At 57.6% G+C, this 22,350-nt stretch overlaps 1 protein-coding gene across 7 annotated transcripts in view; it reads left to right on the top strand.

Annotated features, from left to right (window-relative positions):
• ZMIZ1 (zinc finger MIZ-type containing 1) overlaps positions 1 to 22,350 on the top strand; it is a 166,337-nt gene that overhangs the window by 50,298 nt on the left and 93,689 nt on the right. For all 7 annotated transcript variants that reach the window (XM_036438080.1, XM_036438082.1, XM_036438083.1 and 4 more), the window contains one exon: positions 20,976 to 21,084. In XM_036438080.1, coding sequence (XP_036293973.1) covers positions 21,025 to 21,084 — 60 coding nt within the window. In that variant the 5' untranslated portion in view covers positions 20,976 to 21,024. The remainder of the gene's footprint in view (positions 1 to 20,975; positions 21,085 to 22,350) is intronic.

Here is a 22,350-nt window from a genome sequence, read left to right as displayed (position 1 = left end):
AGGTCAGACACCCAGAACGAAGGGGGAAAAAGGGGAGGCTAGCAGCGATAAAGCACCTACTGTGTGCGCCAGGCACATTCACACCCATGCCATCATATGAACCTTTCATTAGTAACTCAAAGATAGGCAGCAACTGGTAAGAGTTACTGGCCTCATTTTTATAGCTGAGGCATGTCCCCAGTGTAAGCTGCTGCTTCCGATACTCTGTGGGCTTGTGGAAAACGGGGGCTCTGTCTGGGTCTCCTCTGGGCAGAAGACCAGACACTCAAAAGGGACTCAATAAATGCTTGGTGGACTGGGTTGTGCTGATAGAAGACCAGAGAAGTGGAGCCACTAACCCAAGGTCACACAGCTAGAAATGAAGTCCCGCTTTGTCTGGCTGCAAGCCACTTCTCCTGGTCTGGGTGTTGGCCTTTCCAGCCAGCGTTGTCCACTGACATGGCTGCTGTGGTAGGCCAAGAGCTTGGTGGCTCCAGGTCTTATCCCTTTTTTGCTGGTGTGTGTGGCTCCGCCGGTCAGACCCCATACCTTCTCCTTCCAGCCTGCCTCTTCCCCCAGAGGAGGGGCTGAGCAGGGAAAGCCCCTCTCCCGCTCGGCTCGCACTCCGGCTCATGGAAATGAAAAACACATTGGCTTCATTATCTCGGACTGAATGAGCAGGGTTGCCATGGCGACAGCCATCTCTGGCCCATAAGGGGGCAGGGAAGGGGCTGGTGAGGCCATGGCAAGTGGGGACCGGGCAGCAGGTGAGCAGGCATGCTGAGCAGACAAGCCACTGGAACAATTGCCACTCATGCCACCTGCCCTGGCACTGGGCCCCCAGCTTCAGACCCCCATCCTTGGGCAGACAGAGGCAGGCAAGCCCCACTTCCACTGAAGCTCCTTGTCCACCTGTCTGTCCCCCCCGCCAGTCCATCTGTCTCCCTCCCAGAGGGGCACCGGGGGTGCTTGTGGACCTGGGCCTCACACCATCCTGGAGGTCAAGAGGGAAGGTGAAGAGAGAGATGGGCACTGGGAGGGGCAGTGGCCTGTTCCCAGCAGAGCCCAGCCCTGGGCCTTCACTGGCATGGACAGACCGAAGAAATGCTGAGGGGTGCCGGGCTGTGCACACCCCAGCACTCACCCCAGCACTCCTGCGTGACCAGGGTCATCCTGGTGACCCTGAACTCAAGCTGAGCCCTCTGAAAAGAGGTTGAGTCCCCGGATTTCAAACAGGACAACGGGTGTGATGGTGGCTGTGGCGATGTCAGCATGAGTCCTGGCCCAGCGAGGCCTGTGCCTGGGCCGTGCCCTTGGCTGCAGACCAGAGATGGGCCATCCCCTGGGCCAAAGCCAAGTCCCCTGATGCCCAAACGGGCCCTTCCTTACGTCCCCTGTCCCATCGCCTGTCACGTTACCCGGGTCTTGAGTCTCAGAGCAGCCTGTGCTCAGGCTGGTCCGAGGGAGGCTGCTGCACCTTCGCCTCAGACTCCCTGGTGGTGTGGAAGCCCACGCTGGCCCACTGGGTGGCCCCAAGCAGACACTGCTGCCTCCCTCTGAGAGGTCCCTCCTGCAGTCCAGGGACACTGAGGCAGCTGCCCACAGACTTCTCTTTCAGACAGTGCCAGTCAGATAAACCCAACGCTGTCCCCAACTACACTTTCAACCTTGACCCTAACCCTAACTCCACCCCAGCCTCCTGACACAGCCCTCCCGGGTGTGTGTGCACTGCTCTCTCACCCATCCTTACTGAAGCCGTTCCTCCACCCTGAACGCTCCTCCCTCCTGGCTGCCCGGCCCCAATGTGGCTCCTCTCATTTCCTGTTGCAGATAAGGAACCCGGGCCAAGAGAGGGCAAGTGACTGTCGGGGCGGGGGGGGGGGGGGGAGGGGGGGGGTTGGCAGCAGTGCTCCCTGCAAACCCGGCTGGCTAGGCCATAGTAAACGGACAGTCCTGCAGCCCCACCCACCAATGGGCATGTGCCTGTGCCTCTGAGGGGACAAGTGTTGAGCAGCCAAGCTTAGCTGATGTGGTCAGAGTATCCATGACACTGCCCGCACACCCAGGGCCCCTCTGGGAAGGACACAGATGGACTGGCGGGGGACAGACAGGTGGGCAAGGAGCTTCAGTAGAAGTGGGGCTTGCCTGCCTCTGTCTGCCCAAGGGTGGGGATCTGAAGCTGGGGGCCCAGTGCTGGGGCAGGTGGCATGAGTGGCAATTGTTCCACTGCCACATGGAGGCGGGTGCCGAGGGGACGGCGGCACAAGCAGGAGGAACCCCAGCACCTTCCTGGGCAGAGGAAGTCCAGGGTTTCCAAGCAGCTCATTCTAAAATGCTGAGCCCCAGGCCCTGCCCTGGTCTCCCTGCAGTCAGTGTTTGCAGCTTCCCAAACCCCAAACCGCAGGCACTGCTGGCCTTGCTTCCTCCAAGGGCCAAGCCAGCCTGCCTTGGTGTCTCAGGCCCGTGCTTCTGGTTCCAGGGTCATGACCCCTTACTGACCCTCTCTGGGCTTTGTCCTGCAGAGGGTCAGCCTCAGACCAGCCCTGAGCCTTGTGCCCGCCCCTCCCCCTCTTCCCTCTCATTCATCATCTGCCCATCCCAAAGCCCACAGTCCCCATGGCATCTGTCCCGCCATTGACCTCTCCTGACTCGGCGGCTCTGTGTCCCAAGCCTGCCTTCCAGCCACCACCATGGCCGCCGCCCGCCTCCTCGCCCACCGGCGGAGGGTGGTGCTGGGCGAGGCTGTCATTTCCCCGCCGGTGATTATAGGTCTGGGGCTGAGGGAGTCTGAGCTGGAGGAGGAGGAGGGGCCAGGCCTCGCACCCTGATGCCAGGCCCCGGAGACGCCCCCAGGAAGGGCAGCCTGGAGCGGGGTGCTCTTGGGGCCTCATGGGGATTCCTGTAACCCGATGCCACCAGCTCTCTGTGCATGCATGCATGTGAATGTGAACATGTGTGCATGCCTGTGTACACGTCTCCAAAGGGTGGAAGGGTCCCTTGTGCTCATTTAAATTAACCCTTGCATAAGCCTGCAAGGAAGCCCAGTCTGTTTTCCAGGAAAAAAGACAAAACTCAGGGAGGCAGTGGACTGGCCTGGGTCACACAGCAGGTTAGGGGTGAGCCAAGACAGGGGCCTACCGCTGCCCTTGTCGCCACCCAGCGTGCCAGCCTCCTTCTTGCGCTACCCTCGCCTGTCCTGAAGAATGGGCATCAGGGAATGGACTGGGCTGTCACAGCACTCCGAGAGGTTGAGTACTGGGTGCCACCTTCAGAACGCAGTGCCATCCCCATGCCCCTCAGGGCTGGGACTCGGAGTGCAGCCGCTCCGGTTCCATCCTGATCTGCGGAAGCCGGAAACCCCTCCCATGTTCCCGGCAGCGGAAATGGGGACGGGATGAACACCGATGAGGCGGTCCCAACCAGACCCAAACCTGGGCTCTCCCGTTGTCCCCTCTCGGGAAAGGGAGGTGGTGTGAGTGTCAGGGACAGGGCCGAAGAGCCCTCAGCGCGTTTGAGGACTTGAGGGGAGGCGGTTCTCAGCCCAGGCTCTAGAATCAGGCCGCCCGTGTTCAGATCCAGGCCCAAACTGCGTCCCCTCTGAGCCTTCATGTGCTGATCACACGAGACAAGGGGAAGCAATGTGTGTAACCCAGGTGTGCACCGTACATATTGCCAGTGTCCCCTGCTCAGTTCTGTGGTGCCAGCGGCCCTGCTCTGAGCAGTGAGGAAAGTGTGAGGGCAGGCGGTGTGAGGGACCAGCTGGAGGGACGGCCACCTGTGCCTCATGGGGCTTCCCAGGGCCAGGCCACACAGGGGCCAGTGGGCCTTCTAGGTTGGCGGCCACTCCCAGGACCCAGCTGGCCAGACTGCCGGCCACCAGAGGACCCTGGTCCCCAGGGCTCAGTCCCGGAGCCGGGAGCACGAGGGAGCCCAGGCCGGCGGAGGGCTGCTGTGCCTGGCAATTCACAGCATGTCTGCCTGTCACAGAGCCTCGATAGGGAAGATTTGTGGGCGAGATTTGCAATTCTGTTTTCTGTACGGGTTATAAATCAGCCGCACGCACACTCGGGATGCAGCGCAGGCCTGAGGCGTGTGCACTGGCGCTCACACACACACACACACACACACACCCCGGAGATGCGGCCTGGCCCTGCCTGATGTGCCAGGGAGGGGAAGGAGCTCTCCAGGGCTCTTCCCGGCTCAGGGAAGAGAGAAACCTGGGCAACCAGTGGCTGCCTGGCTGCTGGGATCCCAGACCCACCCAGAATCAAGGACTCCGGGCTGGGAGGCAGGGTGCTCCAGGGATCGGAGAAGCAGCTATCACACTGGTTATGAGCTCAGCGGCCTGCCTGGCTGCGTCCAAATTCTGGCCTGCAGTTTCCTGGCTGTGAGCCCTTGGCCATGTTGCCTACAGAGCTTCATGCCTCTGTTTCCCCATCGTGAAATGTAGCTGAGTGTAGTGTGTACTGCATAGCATATGGAGGGAATAAACTTATAAATTAATACACATGGAGTGCTTGAAACTGTACGAGCACCTGGGAGAGCTCAGGAAGGTTGGCTTCCATCATCATCATCACCATCACACCATCATTATTTAAGACCCCAGCCTAGATTCCCTCGTAAGGTCAGGGCCTGACCCCAGCTCTGCGTTTTGCTAGCTGTGTGAACTCAGACACGCTACTGAGCCCCCACCATGGGTCTGCAAAATGGACTGTCACTGCCTACTTTGTGGAGATAAAGCTCATAGAGGGTGTAGCACCAGGACACGCCAGCCTCCAGGCGGGCCTCTGGGGAATGCTTAGAGAGGGGAGGCTCTGGGGGTGAGGGGCGGGATTCTGGGAACCTCTGTCCCCCTTTTGCCACCAGGGAAGTAAATCACTTTCCATCCAGCCCTCCTCTTCCCGCTGCCACTTCTTCTACCCTCTCCTAAGAAGTGGGCTCTGAAACTGGCAGGGGTGACCCACAGCTCTGCCACTCGCTTACTGGATGGCCTTGGGCAGGACCCGCCCCCCTCTCAGTTTCCTCCAGCAAGGGCTGATCGCACCTGCTGCAGCTGGCTGCTGGAGAGCCCGTTAAATGAGATATGGAGCACTCAGCGCAGTGCCCAGCGGCCAGGTGAGTGCTCCGCAGACGCCGTTCCTGGCCCCCTCCTTGCCTCCTCTGCTTTCCTTCTCCCGTCCCCTCCCACCTCCGATGCCCAAAAACCATCTTCCCAGGCCAGACGTTTAAATATTTCTCTCTGCAAAGATGGGCTCTAAGATCCACAAGGCGCCTCTGGAGCGAGTCTGGATGGAGGAAGATGATTCAGAAACTCAGACCTGCTCTCATTCGATCGCTCCCTGTGCAGCCACCGAAGGCCGGAGCCTGCTGGACAGGAGGTCTGACCTGGCTAGCCCATCGGCCACCCACCTCAGAGCCTGTCCCGCTCCCTCCGAGTCCTGGGTGCTGGCAGTCCCAGGCTTGCTTCCTAGCTGTTTCCTGGCATTTTTACCTGCTCAGCCCTGAAGCCCTGGAGAGCTGTGAACTGGGGATGAGTAGCTGCTTTCACAAGTGTGTGTGTGTGTGTGTGTGTGTGTGTGTGTGTGTATGTGGGAGCGGGGGCGGGACACCAGTGCCCGCAGTTTTGCAGAGTTGACATTTTTTTGCACCTCTCCCTCTCAGCTCCCTGCCCCTGCAAGCAGCATGGCGCAGCCTTGGCCGTGGGTAATTGCTGGGAGCATCCCAGGCCAGGCTTTGGTCTTTGAGCACAACTTTGGAGGCTGGACTTCTCCGTTGCCAGGGAAACCAGAGGGTTCCCAGGCAAGGAAACCACAGCAGCGCTTTGGCTGTTAAGAAGCACCCCTTCCTCCCTCCCCCCAAAACGAGTTCCCTCCAAAAGTGATTCCCCCAAAACTGTCGAGTCGGCAGCATCCTGCCTCTCCTTCCTGAGCCTGCTGAACGGCAGAAAATGAATCCTGCCCCTGGCCTTGTGCTTTCACCTCTTTTACACATTCCGCTGCAGCACAAGGACATGTTTTGTTTTTTTCTTATTTGTCTTCCTCCCATGCCAGCTGGGGCTCTGAGACCTCTCTCCTCTTGTTGACTAGAGCCAGAAGGGAAAGGACTTCCACTTTTCTTTTTTTCCATTCGGCTGTCAGTAGAAATAAAACCAGCGGGTTTGCATTTGGAAAGCAAAGGAGGGTCTCAGCCACCAGGTCACTGTGCCCGGGGGAGGTCACAGCCTTTATGACCCTCATGCAGCCAGGGCTTGAAATTCGATCCGCAGATTTGCAGAGTGCGGGGTGGCTGCAGCAAGCCTGCTTTGTGCACGCTGACTTTTAAATGCCATTGGAGGAGCATGGGGACTCCTCCGTGGCTGGCAACACGGAGCCTAGGCAGAGATGGTTCTGGAAAAGAATCCCCTGAGCAGGTGAGGTGCGGGCAGGGTCCAGAGTGCCCCCAGTTCCTTCCCATCCATCATCCATGCTGTGCAAGGAGGCAGGGAGCTTTCACCCTGATTCACAGGCCGGGCAGCTGGGCCTCAGTGGGGTTTTGAGAGTCTCTCAGGAGTGAAGTGAGGACACCCCGCAGTTATTTTGTTAGGAGACAAAACACGACAGGAAAGAAGGGAGAGAGAAGCATGGCCAGTGTTCACTTTCAGATCCCTGGATGCTTTGGAGGACTCAGTAGAGAAGGAAAAGAGACTTTGATACAAATCCCAGACAACCTCCCCACCCCCACCGCTGTCCCCCGCCCGCCCGCCCGCCCTGGGCCTGGGTCTCCCTGTCTGACAACTGCTTCAGACCTGCGTCCTGGAGGCCCCTCTGGGTCGGCCCCGCAGCCAGTGTTCCCACGGCCGCTGTAGCGATCCGAGCTGTTATTTTTCACCTGGAACTGGCTCTGTGTTCCGTAAGTAATTTTAAACAAATTCTGTTCCTGTCCCTGCACTTCCGTGGGGGGGAAATAAGACCCAGCTGGGTTTTCCACTGTCCTCAGCAGACCAGGGTTTGCAGGCCGCGTGCCCGTCAGAGCTCCGGTCCGCGCTGGTCCAGCTCCTGCAGCGCAGAGGCCGGGCCTCAGGTCAGGCGGCTGGTCCCGGGGAGGTGTGTTGATGGGGGTCCGAGCCCTTCTCATCCTCGTTCGGGATTGTCAATGGAAATTTTGGGTGATTCCTGAAATCCTCTGTCAGATCTTGTTGTTAGCACGAGGCTCTCAGAGTGCAGAGTAAACTAATGAATTACAGCATGATTACACAGCACATAATTAACTTTGTAATTAATATGCAACTGCCACTTAAGCTAAAACACTGCTTATAGAGACGTACGGCAGTAGTAAATCACAGGTCAGAAGCGGCACTTTGGAATTTTCAAAAGAATGAGCGTAAGCAGAGAATCACTTAAGGCAGCAGGGTGAGTTAATTAAAAAACAGATGAATTGTGAGCATCCTGCTTCATTTCGATGCCTTCTCCCTTAAGAAAGTCCCTCATGCCACCCTGCCAGGCTGACTAGCCAGGCCTGGTCAAAAGGGCACCGGGCATGTGGTTTTATTTTCGAAATAAGCCCGGCCTTCCCTGCCGCATCCCAGCCCATTCCCGAATCCTGGCCCTCCGCCCAGCCGCACTGTCCCTGGGGACCGAACCTCCCGGCCCTCTGGGCCTCGCTCCATTTCGCCTCCTGCAGAAAGACTGGGGATGCCCCCGCCCGGCCCTGGTCTAGCCCCCGTGGTGGGGACTGCCAGCAGGTGGGGGTGGGGAGATAGCTTATCACCTGGATTTTAGGCTTCTGGAAGGCAGGGTTGTCATTTTACTTTTTGTTGTTGTTGTTGTTGTTCTTCCCAGCCTCCTGCCAGAGCATGAGAGCTAGAAAATGCTTTAGGAGCCATCTCACCCCGTTTCACAAGGACAGAGAGTCAGGGGGCTGAGTGACCTGGCCTGGCAGGAACCCTCTCCCGCACCCTGTGCCAGTCCTGCATCAGGCTGGGTGAGCCTTTGTAGTAACTCTAGTCTAGATTCCAATCCAGGCAACCTCACTGCCCCACCATGTGGCCTCAAGCAATTTACATAACTTCTCTGGGCCTCCGTTTCCTAAGCCTGAGGACTGATGCCCACCTGTGAGTGTGAGAATTAGGTGAGGTGCCAGGTGTGAAAGGACAGCCTTAGAGGGCACAGGGAGAAGTGTGTCCCATCTCAAAGTGCCCCATCCTGAGAGGACAGGCCCAGGGAGGTCTGCTGTGTGTCCACAGCAGTGCTCGTGTGTTGGCATGCTTGGGGACACCCCCCTGTGCGATCTGGAGCCCCCTGAGGACGGACGCCTCTTGTCTGTGTCCCACTCAGCTGGGCACAGCCAGTGTGCAGAGCTGGCACAGAGTGTGCTGGGTGAATGTCTGAGCTGAAGGGCCTCCTTCAGGGCAGCCTGGAGCCCAGCCATCTGTGGCACCATTTTCATTGGAAGCTAAGTGTAGTTTAGCAGGTAAATGCTGGGTCTGACAGACGTGGATTCAAAGCACGCTTTGCCATTTTCTGATCTTGGACAAGTTCCTTAACCACTTCGATCTTAGTTTCCCATTTTGGGACAGTGCTAATCACTCTACTTTCAGGTACAGTATCTACACTAATAAAAGAGAAACATGCTAATTGACCATACCTTTGTGATGCCCACCAGCCAATCAAGCAACTGTATGCAAATTAACCCAACAAACATAGCTGGGGGCCAGGCCGGACATTGTGTCGTTCCATACCACCACAGCCACTGGGATCCTCTGGGAAGCATAGGAAGGCGGAAAGGCGACTTCAGCCAGAGCGAAGGAGGTACCAGCAGCCAGGGGAAGGAAGGCCCATTCTTGCACAAATCTTCATCCATCGGGCCTCTAATATTATTATAAAGATAATGCACATAAAGTGCCAAAGGTGCTCCTGGACACTCAGTAGATACTAAGATACCTTGTATTGTTCTCATTGTTATTCAAATTAGGAACTGAGATTTCTGAGGCTGCCCACCCCGCAGCAGGAGAGAGCTCTAGCTGTCTGGGCCACTTTGGTCTGGGCCACCTTGGCCTGTAACCTGTGGTTCCTGTGACCGGGGTCTCCTCTATTTAGAGCTCATGGCTTGGGTGGTGCAGAGAAGGTGCAGTCTCCCCAGCCAACCTAGCCTGTGCCTCAGGCAACTCATTGGACCTTCCAGCTCTGGTCTTCGCCCTCACAGCCAGTGGCCTGTGCACAGAGCCCAGGGGGCCCTCGGGCAGGCAAGTTCCCGGCTGGTTAGGTCTGTGGAAGGAGATGGTGGTGGCTTTATGAAGTTGGCCGTGATATTGGAGTCAGAATTTGGGGCCCCAGTCCTGCTGGGAAGGGCTTCAGACCGTTAGCTAGGGTGCCCTGTGGCTTCTCTTCTGGCAGACACTTCCGTTTCTGGCCCCTGCCCCCAGCCTGCCCGCTGCCCGCCTTCCCCTGCCTTCTCTCTCCTGCTGCCCAGCCTCTCCACCCTTCAGCCACTCCCCTTAGGTCTGAATTTCTCGGTGAGTTGGTTCCAGGAAAACTAGTTCTATGGGATTTTAAAATGTGTTTAGTGGAGAAAGTGTTTTCCATCCATTAGCTTTAGGAAAGCCAGATTCTAAGGCCCTTCACAGGTGAGGGGTTGAGTAATCCCTCGGGGAATAGAATCTGAGCTGGCCCCCAGCAGCCGCAAGCAGAGAATCCTTTGTTCTGGGAGGATCGGACCTCAGGTTTTCGGCCCCCCTTTGCCCAGAGGAGACAGTGGTTCCTCCCTGGTCTCCCTGCCTTTGTCCATGACACTGCCACCCGGACAGACATCACTGGGCGTCCAGGCCGCTGCTGCACTGGAGAAGCAGTGCTCTGCTCACATATCCTGAAACTCCAACCCTATCCCTCTTTCCTTCTGGAACTTTCCATGGCTGGCCTTTGCCACCAGGACACCCTCCTCCAGCTCCTCAGCCTGGCCTCTGGTCAGTGGGTACAGAGCCCCTGCCTCAGCTACCCACAACCCTGGAGGCCTGGCACTGAGCCTGTAAGCTGTCTCCCAGAGACCCTGTATGAGGGTACGTGAAGTGGGCAGCCTCACTCCCGCCCCTCCATCCGGAGCAGGCCGCTTCCATAGTTGCGTAAATGGATCTTCTGCCTAAGATGTTGTTGCAATCTTTAAAAAAATAAGTTTTTAGAATAGGATTTTTTTAAAAAGGTTGAAGATCTTAGTGTCTGGTGGTTGCTTTCAGCTCCCTTGCTCTCCCCTCAGGAGACACGCTCCACTCGACCCAGGTCCTGCTGCCTCTGACGGAGATGAGACCTGTCCTGTGAGAGCCAGCAAGTGCTGCCCACGCTCTGCCTTGCTACGGAGCACAGCAGCCTGGGTTTACAGACGCGGAGCCTGAGGCACGCAGAGGGCAGCCGCATGTTGTCCTAAGGCACAGGAGCTAGCAAGTCAGGTGGCAGAGTCAGGATTTGAACCCAGGCAGCCTGGTGCCCCTAACCACGAAGCAACACTTCCCATGTAGAACGGGGTGCTAAAGGGCCAGAGGAGGCTCTGACCCCAGTTCCTTGTAAACTGCCAAGGACCCGCACAGTTGGAGCAGCGAGTCGGAGTGTGGCCGTGGGGCAGCAGGTGTGAAGTTCTGTCTTGTGGACTTCAGGAAGCATGATCAGGTGGCTTGTGCATGCCTGGCTTGTCCCTGGAGGGTCCCATGGATGAGACCCCCAACTCCCAGCCTGGGTTGGGGAGGCCCAGCCCCCAAGCAGCCTCATCCCCAGACACTTCTCAATACAGACCAGGTGACAGGCTGAACCCCAACCCCACCCCACTCAGTGGGCCTCTGGAGAGATGAGGGCTGGTGGGGTCTGTGCCAGCCCAGCTCAGATGGTGAACATCTCCACATAGACCCACCGGGTCCTCTTCTGCCAGGGAAACTGCAGTCTCCAGCGGGAGCAGAGCCTGCTCCTGCCCGCCGCATGGCCTGCCGTCACCCTGTCCGCTGGGAGCGCTGCCGGGCAGGCCCTCTGTATCTGAGCTGTCTGTGACCACCGGCTGGCCTGGACTGACATCTGCATGGGGGTGCCTCGACCGAATTAGGGCCAGAGAGCTCCGAGAAGTTCAGGGAAGTGGGGTGTGAGCCCCGACCTCCCACTTCTGACCCACGATGGGACCTCAAGTCTCTGCTTTCCCTCCACCTGACCCTTGCCCTGGGCCTGTGTTTCCTCATCTGTAGATAGGCCTGAGCAGGTCCCCAGACCCCCTCCAGACCTAAGCCATGAGGACTTTTTTTTTCTTCTTCATTTTCCACTTTTAGCTCAAGTAAATCTGTCTACTTTCTGATTTGTTTCTCTAATATTTTATTTTATGAGCATTAAGAAACATCTGACAGTTCATAACAGTTAACTGAAGGAGAAGGTGTGTCCAGCTAGTGATAGTGAAAGCCCAGACTCAAGAGGAGCAGCCTTGCTTCCTGTGTGACCGGAAGGAAGCACCCATCTACTCCGAGCCTCAGTTTTCTCATCTGCAAAACGGGGTGGTACTTGTCTGCAAGCGGCTGTGAGGCTGTGACATAGGTCGTTGCAGCGTGGCTGGCTCACCTGAGGGGGCCATATATGGGCTCTCAACTCCAGAGGAGCCTGGCTCTGAGTCACGGTTCAGGGGAAAGGGCACAAAGTCAGAAATCAGGAAATCTATGCTCAGGCCTGACGGGCCACTGACCTCAGGCGAGGGCCTCCCCTCCAAAGATGGGCTGACTCAGGTGATTCGGGATGGCTGAGCAGAGGGTGTGTTGAGGATGGCCAAGACATGGCCAGACTCGGCCGGAAGAGTGGCGATGGATTCACCATGCCTGCCGTGGGTGTGAGGTGGAGGTGGTGTGCCGTACCTCACCGTCCTGCCATCCCTGGGCCAGGTGATCCCTAAGGGTCAAACATCTCTGGCTCTCCCCGACATGCCATTGGCCCCGTGCCTGTCTGTGCCTCCCTGAGGATGCCAGGTGGGTAGATTGGGAGCCTTGAGGAGCTGGGCTTAGGGAGGGGCCATAGGGAATACCTCTTGGTCCCTAGAGCTGTAAGAGTCTGCAGGGTATTTATAACCTGCTAGAGGGCACAGCTGGTGGTTAGGGGGCCTGGCTCCATCTCCAGCCTCATTCCACCCTGTGTCCTCCAAGGCCCTCAGGGAACTTCCTCCCTCCCTCTTCCCTACTTCACGGCTCCAAGCCTTGGGATCAGACAAGAACCTCTGGATGAAGGCAGGTCGGGGCCGTTGCATGGGCACTGTTATCCTGAAGGGTCGTGGCTGGCCCAGCACCCGCAGCACCAGCCAGGACATGACAGTCCCTGTCCTCGTGTGCCGACAGAGGGGGGCGGCGAAGGCCTGCCACATTCCCATGGAAAGTATGATTCAGGAAAACATCTTGGGCTTTGCAGTCAGACAGGAGTTCAAGTCCAAGGTCACTAGTGTGACCTTGAGCAAGTCATTGGACCTCTCAGAGCCTGTTTGGTAATAGTTGCTGGGACATCACAGGAGACGTCTGAGGCTCACAACGAAGGGGGCTGAGTAACCTCGTGGCTGACCTGTTAGAGCAGTTGTTCCGTGTCCCCTCCCACTCGCAGCCGTGGGGGTGGCTGTCCATCCTGCGTTTGCTGACCTTGTCCAGGGCTGCATCTGGCCCTCCTTCACCTTTTGGGGAGAGGAGCTGCCAGAGGAAGTTCGCCCCGAGGTCAGAGACTCTGAGTGCCGCAGAGGATGGCAGGAAGCTCTGGCCTCAAGGGCATGGCCTGCGCCGGCTGAGGCCTCACAAGCTTGGGCCTAAGGCTTTCCGAAGAACGCAGCTGGGACTCCCAGCCCCGCGTGGGTCTGACCATGGGCCGCCCCTCTGTCAGGGCACCATCAACACATGCTCCCCAAGTAAGTGTCCTCCCTCTGAGTTCACGTTGGTGTCCCAAAGCAGGTTGGCAGAGGTGGCAGTGCCGGGCCGGCCCTCAGGAAGCCCCCACTCTGAAACACAAGGTTCCCTGTGCCATCCCACAGACCACCCTTGGCAAGGGGTGTTCCTGTCGATGAGGGTGGGTGCTGGGAGATTGGGTCCACCCTTCCAGGAACCCCAAGTGCAAGCCAGTGTCCGAACTCTGGCCAGGAAGCAGGGAGCCCTGTTAGGCCTCGGCACAGGCATTCCCCAGTGGATTGGAAGAGCTGGTGTCCAAGTCAGAGCTTCCCTTTTCAGACCCCTGTCCCGAAGTGACTGCACGCCGTCAGCTCCTCAGGCCAGTGGGGCAGTGAGGGGCACTTCCTGTCAGACAGTGGAGGACACAGACTCTGGGCGATAAAGCAGCTGCTCACCACCCCAGAGAGCGGGAAGCTTTGACTCAGGGCCATCGCCACCCCACCCCCTCCCTCCCGCCCCCAGGAGCCTCGCCCTGCTCCAGGCCTCAAGCTGGCCCACGACCTGCCCCAGCCGCCTGGCCAAGAGTGGGAGCAGCTGGTCCTGGGCAGCTGCCCAGAGCTGCCTCTCGCCTCCCTCTGTCCTCAGCTCCTGTCCCTCTGCCCTTCCCTGACTTCCCTGGGTCAGGGCACAAAGCCACTTGCTTCTGCCTGTCTCTGCTTCACCTCCACCCTCTTCCGGCCCCAGGCAGCGTGCAGTCTCCTAAGGATCAGGAGTGGGAGAGTCACAAACGTGTGACCATGGGCAGTCCCTGCAGCTCTCTGAGCTTCTGCTTCTTTGCTGTGAAGATGAGGAGGGCATTGGGCTGTGTCAGTCCTTCCTTAACCTCAGTCTCTTTCATTCCCTTTATGCTGTTTAAAGTGGTTTCTTATCCCACTAAGGTCTGCCATCACTGCCTAATTTACCCTTGTCCTATATAGTAATCCTATATAATAAAAGGCTAATACGCAAATTGTCCCCTCAACTGGAAGTTTGACCAGGAGTTCGACTAGGGGCCAAGGCCAACCTGCCAACTGCCCGAGGCCCCTCCTCCTGGCAGGCCCTGCCCCCGATCACTTCCCTCACCCTGATGGGGGAGGGTGGCCTTTCAACCTCCAACATCCTCTTCCCCCTCCCAGTCTGGCCCTATCAGCCTCTATTGGGTGGGCTGGCTGGAACACCCCACCTCCCCATGCACAAATTTGTGCACAAATTTATGCACTGGGCCTCTAGTTCTCAATAATATCCACAAACTCAGCAGTGATCATTGTTCTAATCCAAATGCGTCACTAGGAATATCGACTAGGTTTCTGTGGACCGCCTAAAAGTATTCTTCTCCGCCACTGGTACATACATCACTCTTTGAGAACCCTGGAGTCTCTTTCAGTCCCAAGGCCCTCTGATCAGGTTGAGCCATTGGATTTTCAGCTCTTACCACTCTGGATCACAATGGCTGTCCATCCACCCATTTTTCTGTTCATCTAAAGAGCATTGCTGAGGACCTACTGGGTACCAGACCCTGGGCTAGGCTCTGGGGATTCATCACCAGATGACACCCCAGCTGATGTGGGAGATGGATGCAAAGCTACACCACTGTCTAGTACCGCCGAGATGGGTGCAGGGCAGAGACACTGGGGACACAGAAGTGAGTGGCTCTGCTGGGGGAAACCAACATGAGAGTGACAGTTGAAGCAGGCCTAGATAGATGAAGGTGCTTGGGGCTGAGGGGCAGAGGCAAAACAAGGAAGTGTGATGGTCAGAGCAAAGCCCAGGAGATGCAGCAGCCCCATGTGGAGGACACGGGGTGTGACTGGAAGTGGTGGAAGGTGGAGATCCAAGTGAGAAGGCCTTGGGCTGTCACAGGCAAGGGTGGCAGGTCACTGCTGAACCAGGGCCCACGCTATCTGCAGCTCTCAGAGCCTGAGACCCGGCAAAGGGGCTGGCAGGAACAGGTCCCCGGGACCCCTACGACCTCCCACCAGGCTGAGCTGTGGGCAGGTCCCAAGCTCGCTGGCCCTGGCACTGTCTTAGAATGCAGCCTCTGCTCTGCAAGCCGTGGGCACAGGCCCTCCGCCCCCACCGCCAGCTCCGCTCGCCCAGGGACCTGCGCTGCAGATGCAGGGTGATTGAGTCATTTCTGCACACCACTGCTCGCACGGCTCCCCGGGGACCCGCCGCTCGCCTGTGCAAGCTGTCAGGAGATGTGTGTGCTCAAGTGCATCTGTGCATCACTCAGTGTGTGCATGTACTTCGTCTCAAGTATGCAAAGGAGTACATATGTGTGCAAGTATGCACACACGTAAGCAAACCTCTGCCCCAGATGTATGTATGTTAAGAGGACTGGTTAACTTGTTTGGCCTCAAAAGTGAAAAATAAAACACACACGGGTGTTAGCACAGCTCATATTGGCCCAGCATCCTACCTCGGGAGCTGCCTCCAGGGCTCCATCCACATTTCTATGGGGCAGCTAAGAGCACCCCACTTCCCACGTGTGGGAGGAGCCCACTGAGGCCATGTGCCTCCCCCAACCTTTCCGACCGGGAGACATGCTTTCAGAGAACCCAGAGACAACCTGGGCCCAACTGAGAACAGCCAGGTGGGCTTCAGTCCCACTCGGACATTGTCTCCTTCTGTGATCTCCCCTCTTCCGGCCCCTACCCCTCATGTGGGTACAAGACCAGGTGGTCCCGACCTCCAGCATTCTCCCTCTGGAGCAGCCCTGTGTGCATAATCGCAGCTAACTTTTCTGGAGCATGTCCCGGCGCCAGGCAGCGCTGTGCTGGGTGCTAAGAAGTGTAACACAGAAGCTTGCTTCCCCCCCCCCTGAGAGCTCAGCTAGGCGCTGGGAAGACTAGCCCATCCAGGTGTCATCACTAGGCAGAAAACATACCTTCGAGCAGTGACACCAAACTGAGCGCAGGTGCCAGGACAGGGTGAGGCCGAGAAAGGCAGCGGCAAGTCCTTGGGACGGGCTTGCTTTGCTCTTTGGAGCCACGCTCCTACATTTGTCGAGATGGAGCATTCAAACAGCTGCAACTCCGGACAGAAATCCTAAGATGTTGGGGTCTGAAGGGCTGCCAGAGGCTGGCTAGCCTTCCTGTTACAGAAGGGGAAACTGAGGCCTGGAGGCCATGGCAGAGCGGGGTCTTCTCCAGGCCCCCAGGTTGACTAGCATTGCATCTCCTACAGGCTCCAGTCTCCTCAGACCAGGAGAGAAGCCGGGGGCCAGGCGAGGGGGGCAGGCCTGCTTGAGCCCCTCTTTCAGAGGCGGACGGCGGTGAAAAGGCCAGGCCCGCACAGCCTCCAGGTGGGAGGGAATGCCACGGTGGGCAGTGGAGCTGCAGCCTGGGAGGATTTGTAGTGACTTGTAAAGGCTTATTATAGGAATCCAGGCTCTGAGGAGGGAGGCAGCCGTGGCCAGCAACGCTCCCACGGCGGAGGGCGACCTCTGCTGGCCGCTGAACACTGGTCACTTGGCAAGACAGCCAGCATGCAGGGAGCCCAGTGGCCTTGGAAGCAAGTGGGTGGATTTGGACAGTTTGGGTGGAACCAAGGGGACGCCCCAGTCATAGTCAGGGGTTAGGGGTCAGGGGGGGACTTCCAAGAGGCTTCATTCTTGGTGGAGTGGAAGAAACAACATAGAAATAGAAAGGCAGAGCATTTGAATCTCAGCAAGCTGTGCCACTCTCTGAGCCTTTTAGGACTAAATAAATTAGCAACGCACAGGACCAGGACTGGTGCCTGCACATAGCAGGTGCAGAACCAATGGGGGAGTCCAGACCACCCCTCAGGGAGTGCCCTCTACCGAGCCTACTTTAGCAACCCCCCCGCCTCCAACCCTGGGGCCCTTAGCCTTCCAGGTCCTGACCCCTCTTCTGCTGACACTGCCAGCCGCATCTGTTCCTGCTGTTGCTAACCCTGATTTTCCATTGATCTCAGCAGTTTAAAAATGTCCCCTCACCTGAAAGTGCCTCCACAATCAGTCAGGCATTCTGTTCTTTTACTGTAGACCAGTGTTTCCCAACCTTCTCTCATGATGAGAATCACCTGGTGGAGTTGTTAAAACACAGATTCCCGGATCCCAACTAAGAAGTGCTAAACTAGAATTTTTGGGAACATATAGGTAAAATTGTATACTTAACTAGTGCTCTAAGACAGATTTTATATACAGAGCACTAAGTTAGGTATGCAATTTTACCTATATGTTCTCAAAAATTCTAGTTTAGCACTTCTTAGTTGGGATTCGGGAATCTGTGTTTTAACAACTCCACCAGGTGATTCTCATCATGAGAGAAGGTTGGGAAACACTGCTATAGACGACGCACAATTGTGACCTGTGGCGTCTCTCCTGCTAGCTGCCACTCCGTCTCGGGTCTCACAGATGGCCCCGGCCCACCTGTCCACTGCTTGGCTCCTCCCGTCAGCAGCCCCAGCCTGGAAGAAGAGCGCCCTGTACTGTGTGGCTTTGGACGAACTCCTGCAGGCCTCGGGCTCCCCCAGATAAAGCCAGCTGAGCTGTTAGGCTAGTGGGAGACTTTAAAGGACCTTTGGGTATTGATATTCGGAGAATCTTTGACCCTAGAAGCCAACTCCTAACAGCCACTGATTTCCAGACAGGATGGCCACGAGCTGCCTGGAGCCTGGGTCTGAGCTGGACAGTTCTCTTCCCTCCTGCCTTTTCTGTTTGCTTCCTAACATGAGAACTGTGGGGGCCCACTGCCTCTGGGCCCAAAGGTGACTGCCTACTGGGGGCTTCCCTGGATGGCCCAAGCGCCGCAGACTCCAGAAATGATCTGTCAGTCATTTGACAGGTGCCTTACCAAAGCCCTACTAGGTCTCTCATCCTGGGCACGACTCCTACTTAGAGATGGAGCTTCGAGAGGCCATCTGATCCCTCACCCTCGCCATCCTGCTCTACAAATGGAGAAACAAACGAAGGCCTAGAAGCCCTTCTGGGCATGTAGGCTTGTCAACAGTGCCCCCTGCTGGCCGCTTGGGTTGCCGCAGGCCCTTAATCCTGGTTGGCTGCAGCCTGAAGACAGGATTGAGGCTTGCAAGCTCCATGGAGCTGGCCTGGGGCAAAATGTGCCCTCTGGCTGGCTGTGGAAACCACTCCTTGATGGGGACCCTGGCAGCCAACGTGCCCGCGCCCACATGCTTTGTCTCTGGCCCCAGGAGCACTTTCCACGTGAGGCTGGCTGAAGCTCTGGGCGTGTAAATTCAACCCCTACTTCAGGGATACCCTCATCTCTTCCTTCTTCCCCTACTCCCCTCACACATACACACATACACATGCTTACATCAGAAAACCCTTCTGCAGGGCCTCCCTGCTCAATTTGGTTTGTGACCCGGGATTCTGAAGCTAGTTTCTACTATCACCTCTGAGCCTCGGTTTCTTCATCTGTGAAGTGGGAGGGGGTATAGTAACAGTGTCTATCTGTGCCCAGGGCCTGAAACACCTGACTCACAGGAGGAGCCCAACAAATAGTCACCTGGGTAGTGACCTAGAGTGAGTACAGACTAAGACCAAGCGTTTCTTGAACATTGTTAATTAATTCATTTTCATCCCTGCGGCACAGCACCGGTGCGGGAGAGCACTCGCCGGGGGAGTTGGAAGCAGCTGTGGATGGGCAAATGGACACTGGAGATGTGTGCAGGGGCCATAAGCCTCTGTTCAGTGCCCGGATCTGACTGTGCTCTGAAATGTCCACTGAGCTGTGAGACAGGCTTGTAGTTGGATAAACAATGGATGGAGAATTGGGCATCTGGGTGTATAACTGTGTGCTAGGTGGGGGGAGTGGAAGGATGGTTGCTGGAGTGAGGGAAGGAGAAATAGATACGGACACGCCCTCATTGTGATCTGTCTGCTGGAGCGCTTCAAGATGGCGTGAACCAGAAAGCACGTATCGAAAGGACGAGGCCCAGTGAGGCAGCAGCTTGGTCTTTAAGAGCCTGTTCTCCAGGTTCATCCATGCGGGATCGTGTGGCCAATACACCGGCGACCCTGCACCACTGTGTGCCGTAAGGACATGTGGTGACGGCATCGGCTTTATCGCTCCGAGCAGGAGGCCCTGACCAGAGCCTCGCCCCTGAGAGCAGCACCTGAGGGGGGGGGGGGGGGGGGGGGAGACAGGTGATTCTTCCGAACCTGGGATTCTGTGCAGCCATGAAAAATGGAGAGGCTCTTTATGTCTTGATGTGGAATAAAGTCTGAGATGTCATTAAGAGGGGGAAAAACAAGGTTCTGGTAGTGTGTGTACAATGCTTTCATTTTTTGGTTTTTAAGGGGTGGCAGGGAGAAGACACGCAGATATTTGCTTCTCCAAGATGAGCCCCTCTTTCTCCCCAACCGCCTTCCCCGGAGACTGGTGACTGGTCCTCCCAGGAAGGGCGCCGGGAGCTGGGCAATGGGCCAGTGCTTCCCTGGATTCCTTTTTGGACTTGCTCAGTCGTGAACCAGGCACATAAGTTGTCTTGTCCAGCACAGGCTGAGCAGGGTGGGGTGCAGACCTCCTGGCAGGAGGCGGCAGCCTTTGTCCGCAGGCTGGGGCCGGGCATGCTGCAAGGCTGCTGGCGCTGGGGCCGGAGCCCAGGCCTGGAAGCAGACAGGCCTGTGGGCCCAGTCCGGACACCTAATAGCCGTGGGGACTTGGCAGGTCTCGGGACCTCCGTTTCCTCATCTGTAAAGTGGAGATGATGATAGTCTTAGGTAGGGGTGTCGAACTCAATCAGAGAAGGGGCCAAAATCTAAAATCCAGCCTAAATCGCAGGCCGAATGGTTTACTGAACAGTCATAAACTGTCATTGTGATGGAAACGCAGCGGAGTGCAGTGATGACAGCGCGGTGCGGGCCACATTGCAAGGCCTGGCGGGACGGATTTGGCCCGCGGGCCTTGTGTTTGACACATGTGTCTTAGAGAGTGAGCATGAGCAGTAAAGAGAGCACATAGAAATAATGCCCAGTGAGTGGGGCCAGAGGTGAGGAACCTGGGGGGGGGGGCAGTGTCTCAGAATAGCAGAGAGGCCTGGGCCATAGCCTCTGTTCAGTGCCCAGGTCCGACTGTGTGTCTGAAATGCCCGCTGAGTTGTGGGAGGGCAGACCGACCCAGCACTGGGCGCACTTCTGCTTTGGCCCAAGGACCTGGGCCTCTGAGGGCGGGGACGCCAGAGCCGAGCACTCCGCCTCTGTCTCCCTCTCCCCTTCATCCGCGTGGCCGCCCTGCAGAGGCCTGGCGTCTCCGGGTTTTTGGAGCTGAGGGCCTCTCCCACTCAACTTCACCACCCGGGAGGAGTGGCACCCACGTCAGTGCTCCCGCCAGCCCTGCAGGAAGAGTGGGCCTGGGAGCGGGGACATTCATGTGCCCGAGACCACTCAGCCCTGGGCTGGCGCTGTGCACCCTGAATGGCTCCCTTCCTCTCTGCGAGCCTCCGGTCCGCATCCAGAAAGTGGACAGGGTAGTAATTGCCTCCTCCTTCTTTCCAAAGGGGGGTATGGAGTTGGAATGGTTTGTAAAGTGTGAAGAACTCAAAGTGTGGGGTTTGAGGAGGCACGTGGCACTCCTGCACTTACACCACAAGTGCAGTGGAGGTTGTCACGTGGGAAGATCCCACCACACACACGTGCTCATGCACATACATGCTCTCTCACACACATGTTCACACATGTACATGCTCACACACACATAACCACATCGAGTGGGCTAAGCCCTGAACCGGAATCTGGAAATGAAGTTGCATCCCACCACCACCACCACCACCACCACCAAACACACACATGTGCATAGAAATGCGTGTGTCTGAGTGGGCGTTGCACGTCCCATGGTGGACACGCTTGCCGAGTGCTCACATCAGTCACCACAGAGAAGCCCGGAGCACCTCCCACCCTCAGTCCGGATGGGGCTCTCAGGGCCACACTTGGGGAGGACAGGCTGGGCAGCTGGGGCCACGGTTCCTCCTCCAGCGCAGGGTGCCTGGGGCAGAGGCCGCCAGGCCTCTCAAATGGCCCAGGAACCCGCTAGGAGCCTCCAGCACGTCAGTGTGGGGGTTCGGGGGGTGGCTGTAAGGCTGGCAGGCCTGGCACAACCCCAGTGACGCCCACGCTCTTCTCTCTCCACAGGCTGGACAACGTTCATGGCTCTCGGGTAGAACCCAGCGAAACGGCCAGAATGAATTCTATGGACAGGCACATCCAGCAGACCAATGACCGCCTGCAGTGCATCAAGCAGGTGGGTGTGTGCCCAGCTCACTCCTCTGCAGGGGCAGGCAGTAGGGGTGCTGGCTGCCCTGTAGCTGTGCCCCAGGGGCCCAGGATGGAGGTGATGGTAGATATGGGTCGACTGTCTAGGGCTACCTGACCACCCATCTTGGGAGAACATTGCTGGCATGGAGCATCCTGACTGGAGTCACACACACCTGGGTTCAAATGCCGGCTCTGTCTCACCCCTGCCCTCTCCCAGCGGTGTCGGGCCCTCTGGGCTCTGCTGTGCCCTGTGAGGATGCAGTGGGTGCCTGATCTCCTTCCCAGACCTCAGCTCTGGGCAGGGTGTGCCCACCCTCTGAGCTTGGCCTCCCTGCAGCTCGGAGTGGCAGCATCTGTGCAGGAATATTGTTTTACTCCAGGGAGGAGCAGATGCGGGGAAGGGGTGTGGCTTTGATAGTAAACAGACCTGGGCCCAATCCTCACAGCTCCATGGACCCACCGTGTGCTGTCCTTTTGTTTCTCAGGGTCTCAGTTTCTCCATCTGTCAGCTGGTAGGATGCTGTGAGGATATTGTGGGTGAAGCCCAGGCCCAGCCCTGGCGCATGGCAGGTGACCTGGCGCATGGCAGGTGACCGCTAGTGGTGGCAAGGCTGTTGTCCTCCATGGCTCAGCGACAGGGAGGGCAGTGCTGGGGCACGTCCCCTGGCTTCAGTGGGTTTGGCAGGGAGCTCAGGTAACCAGCATGGGCCACTGGCCTAGCACCCCAGCTCTCAGCCCCCCACTACCACCCCCTTACCCTCTCTGGTACCCCCCCGCCCCTTGCAGCAGGTCCTCCCAGGCTCCGGGCTGGTGGCGCTGAGGCTGGCCCCGGGAATGAGGCATGCGTCCTCCCATTAGCTTCAAGCAGGGCAATCTCGGAAGCCTGTGCGCGGGCCGAGGGGAGGAAATTGAAGAGGACTTGTTACAGATTGAACTCAGCCCGAGCCGCTCTCCCCAATGCCAATTACGCCTCTGTTCACGGTCACGGAATAGAAACCAGACGTGCGCTCCCTTCCTCCCCTGCTCCCTCCTCCTCCTCCTCTGCAGGGCTATGCCTTTGACCCAGTTTCTTCAGCCCATGAGGGTTTGCCGTGAGCGGCCTCCACCCCCCACGATACAGTCATGCCCCGGTGTGTGAGACTGTGCCAGGCACGCAGCTGCTCCTGAGGCCTGCTCAGCATTGCCCTTCCTGCCCCCGCCTGGCTCTGCGTCACCGGGAATCAGGGTGCCCTTTCCTCTCCGGGTTCAGTCC

The sequence above is a fragment of the Pipistrellus kuhlii genome, unplaced genomic scaffold, assembly GCF_014108245.1.
Source record: "Pipistrellus kuhlii isolate mPipKuh1 unplaced genomic scaffold, mPipKuh1.p scaffold_m20_p_15, whole genome shotgun sequence".
NCBI lineage: Eukaryota > Metazoa > Chordata > Mammalia > Chiroptera > Vespertilionidae > Pipistrellus > Pipistrellus kuhlii.
This window is presented reverse-complemented; position numbering and strand designations above follow the sequence as displayed.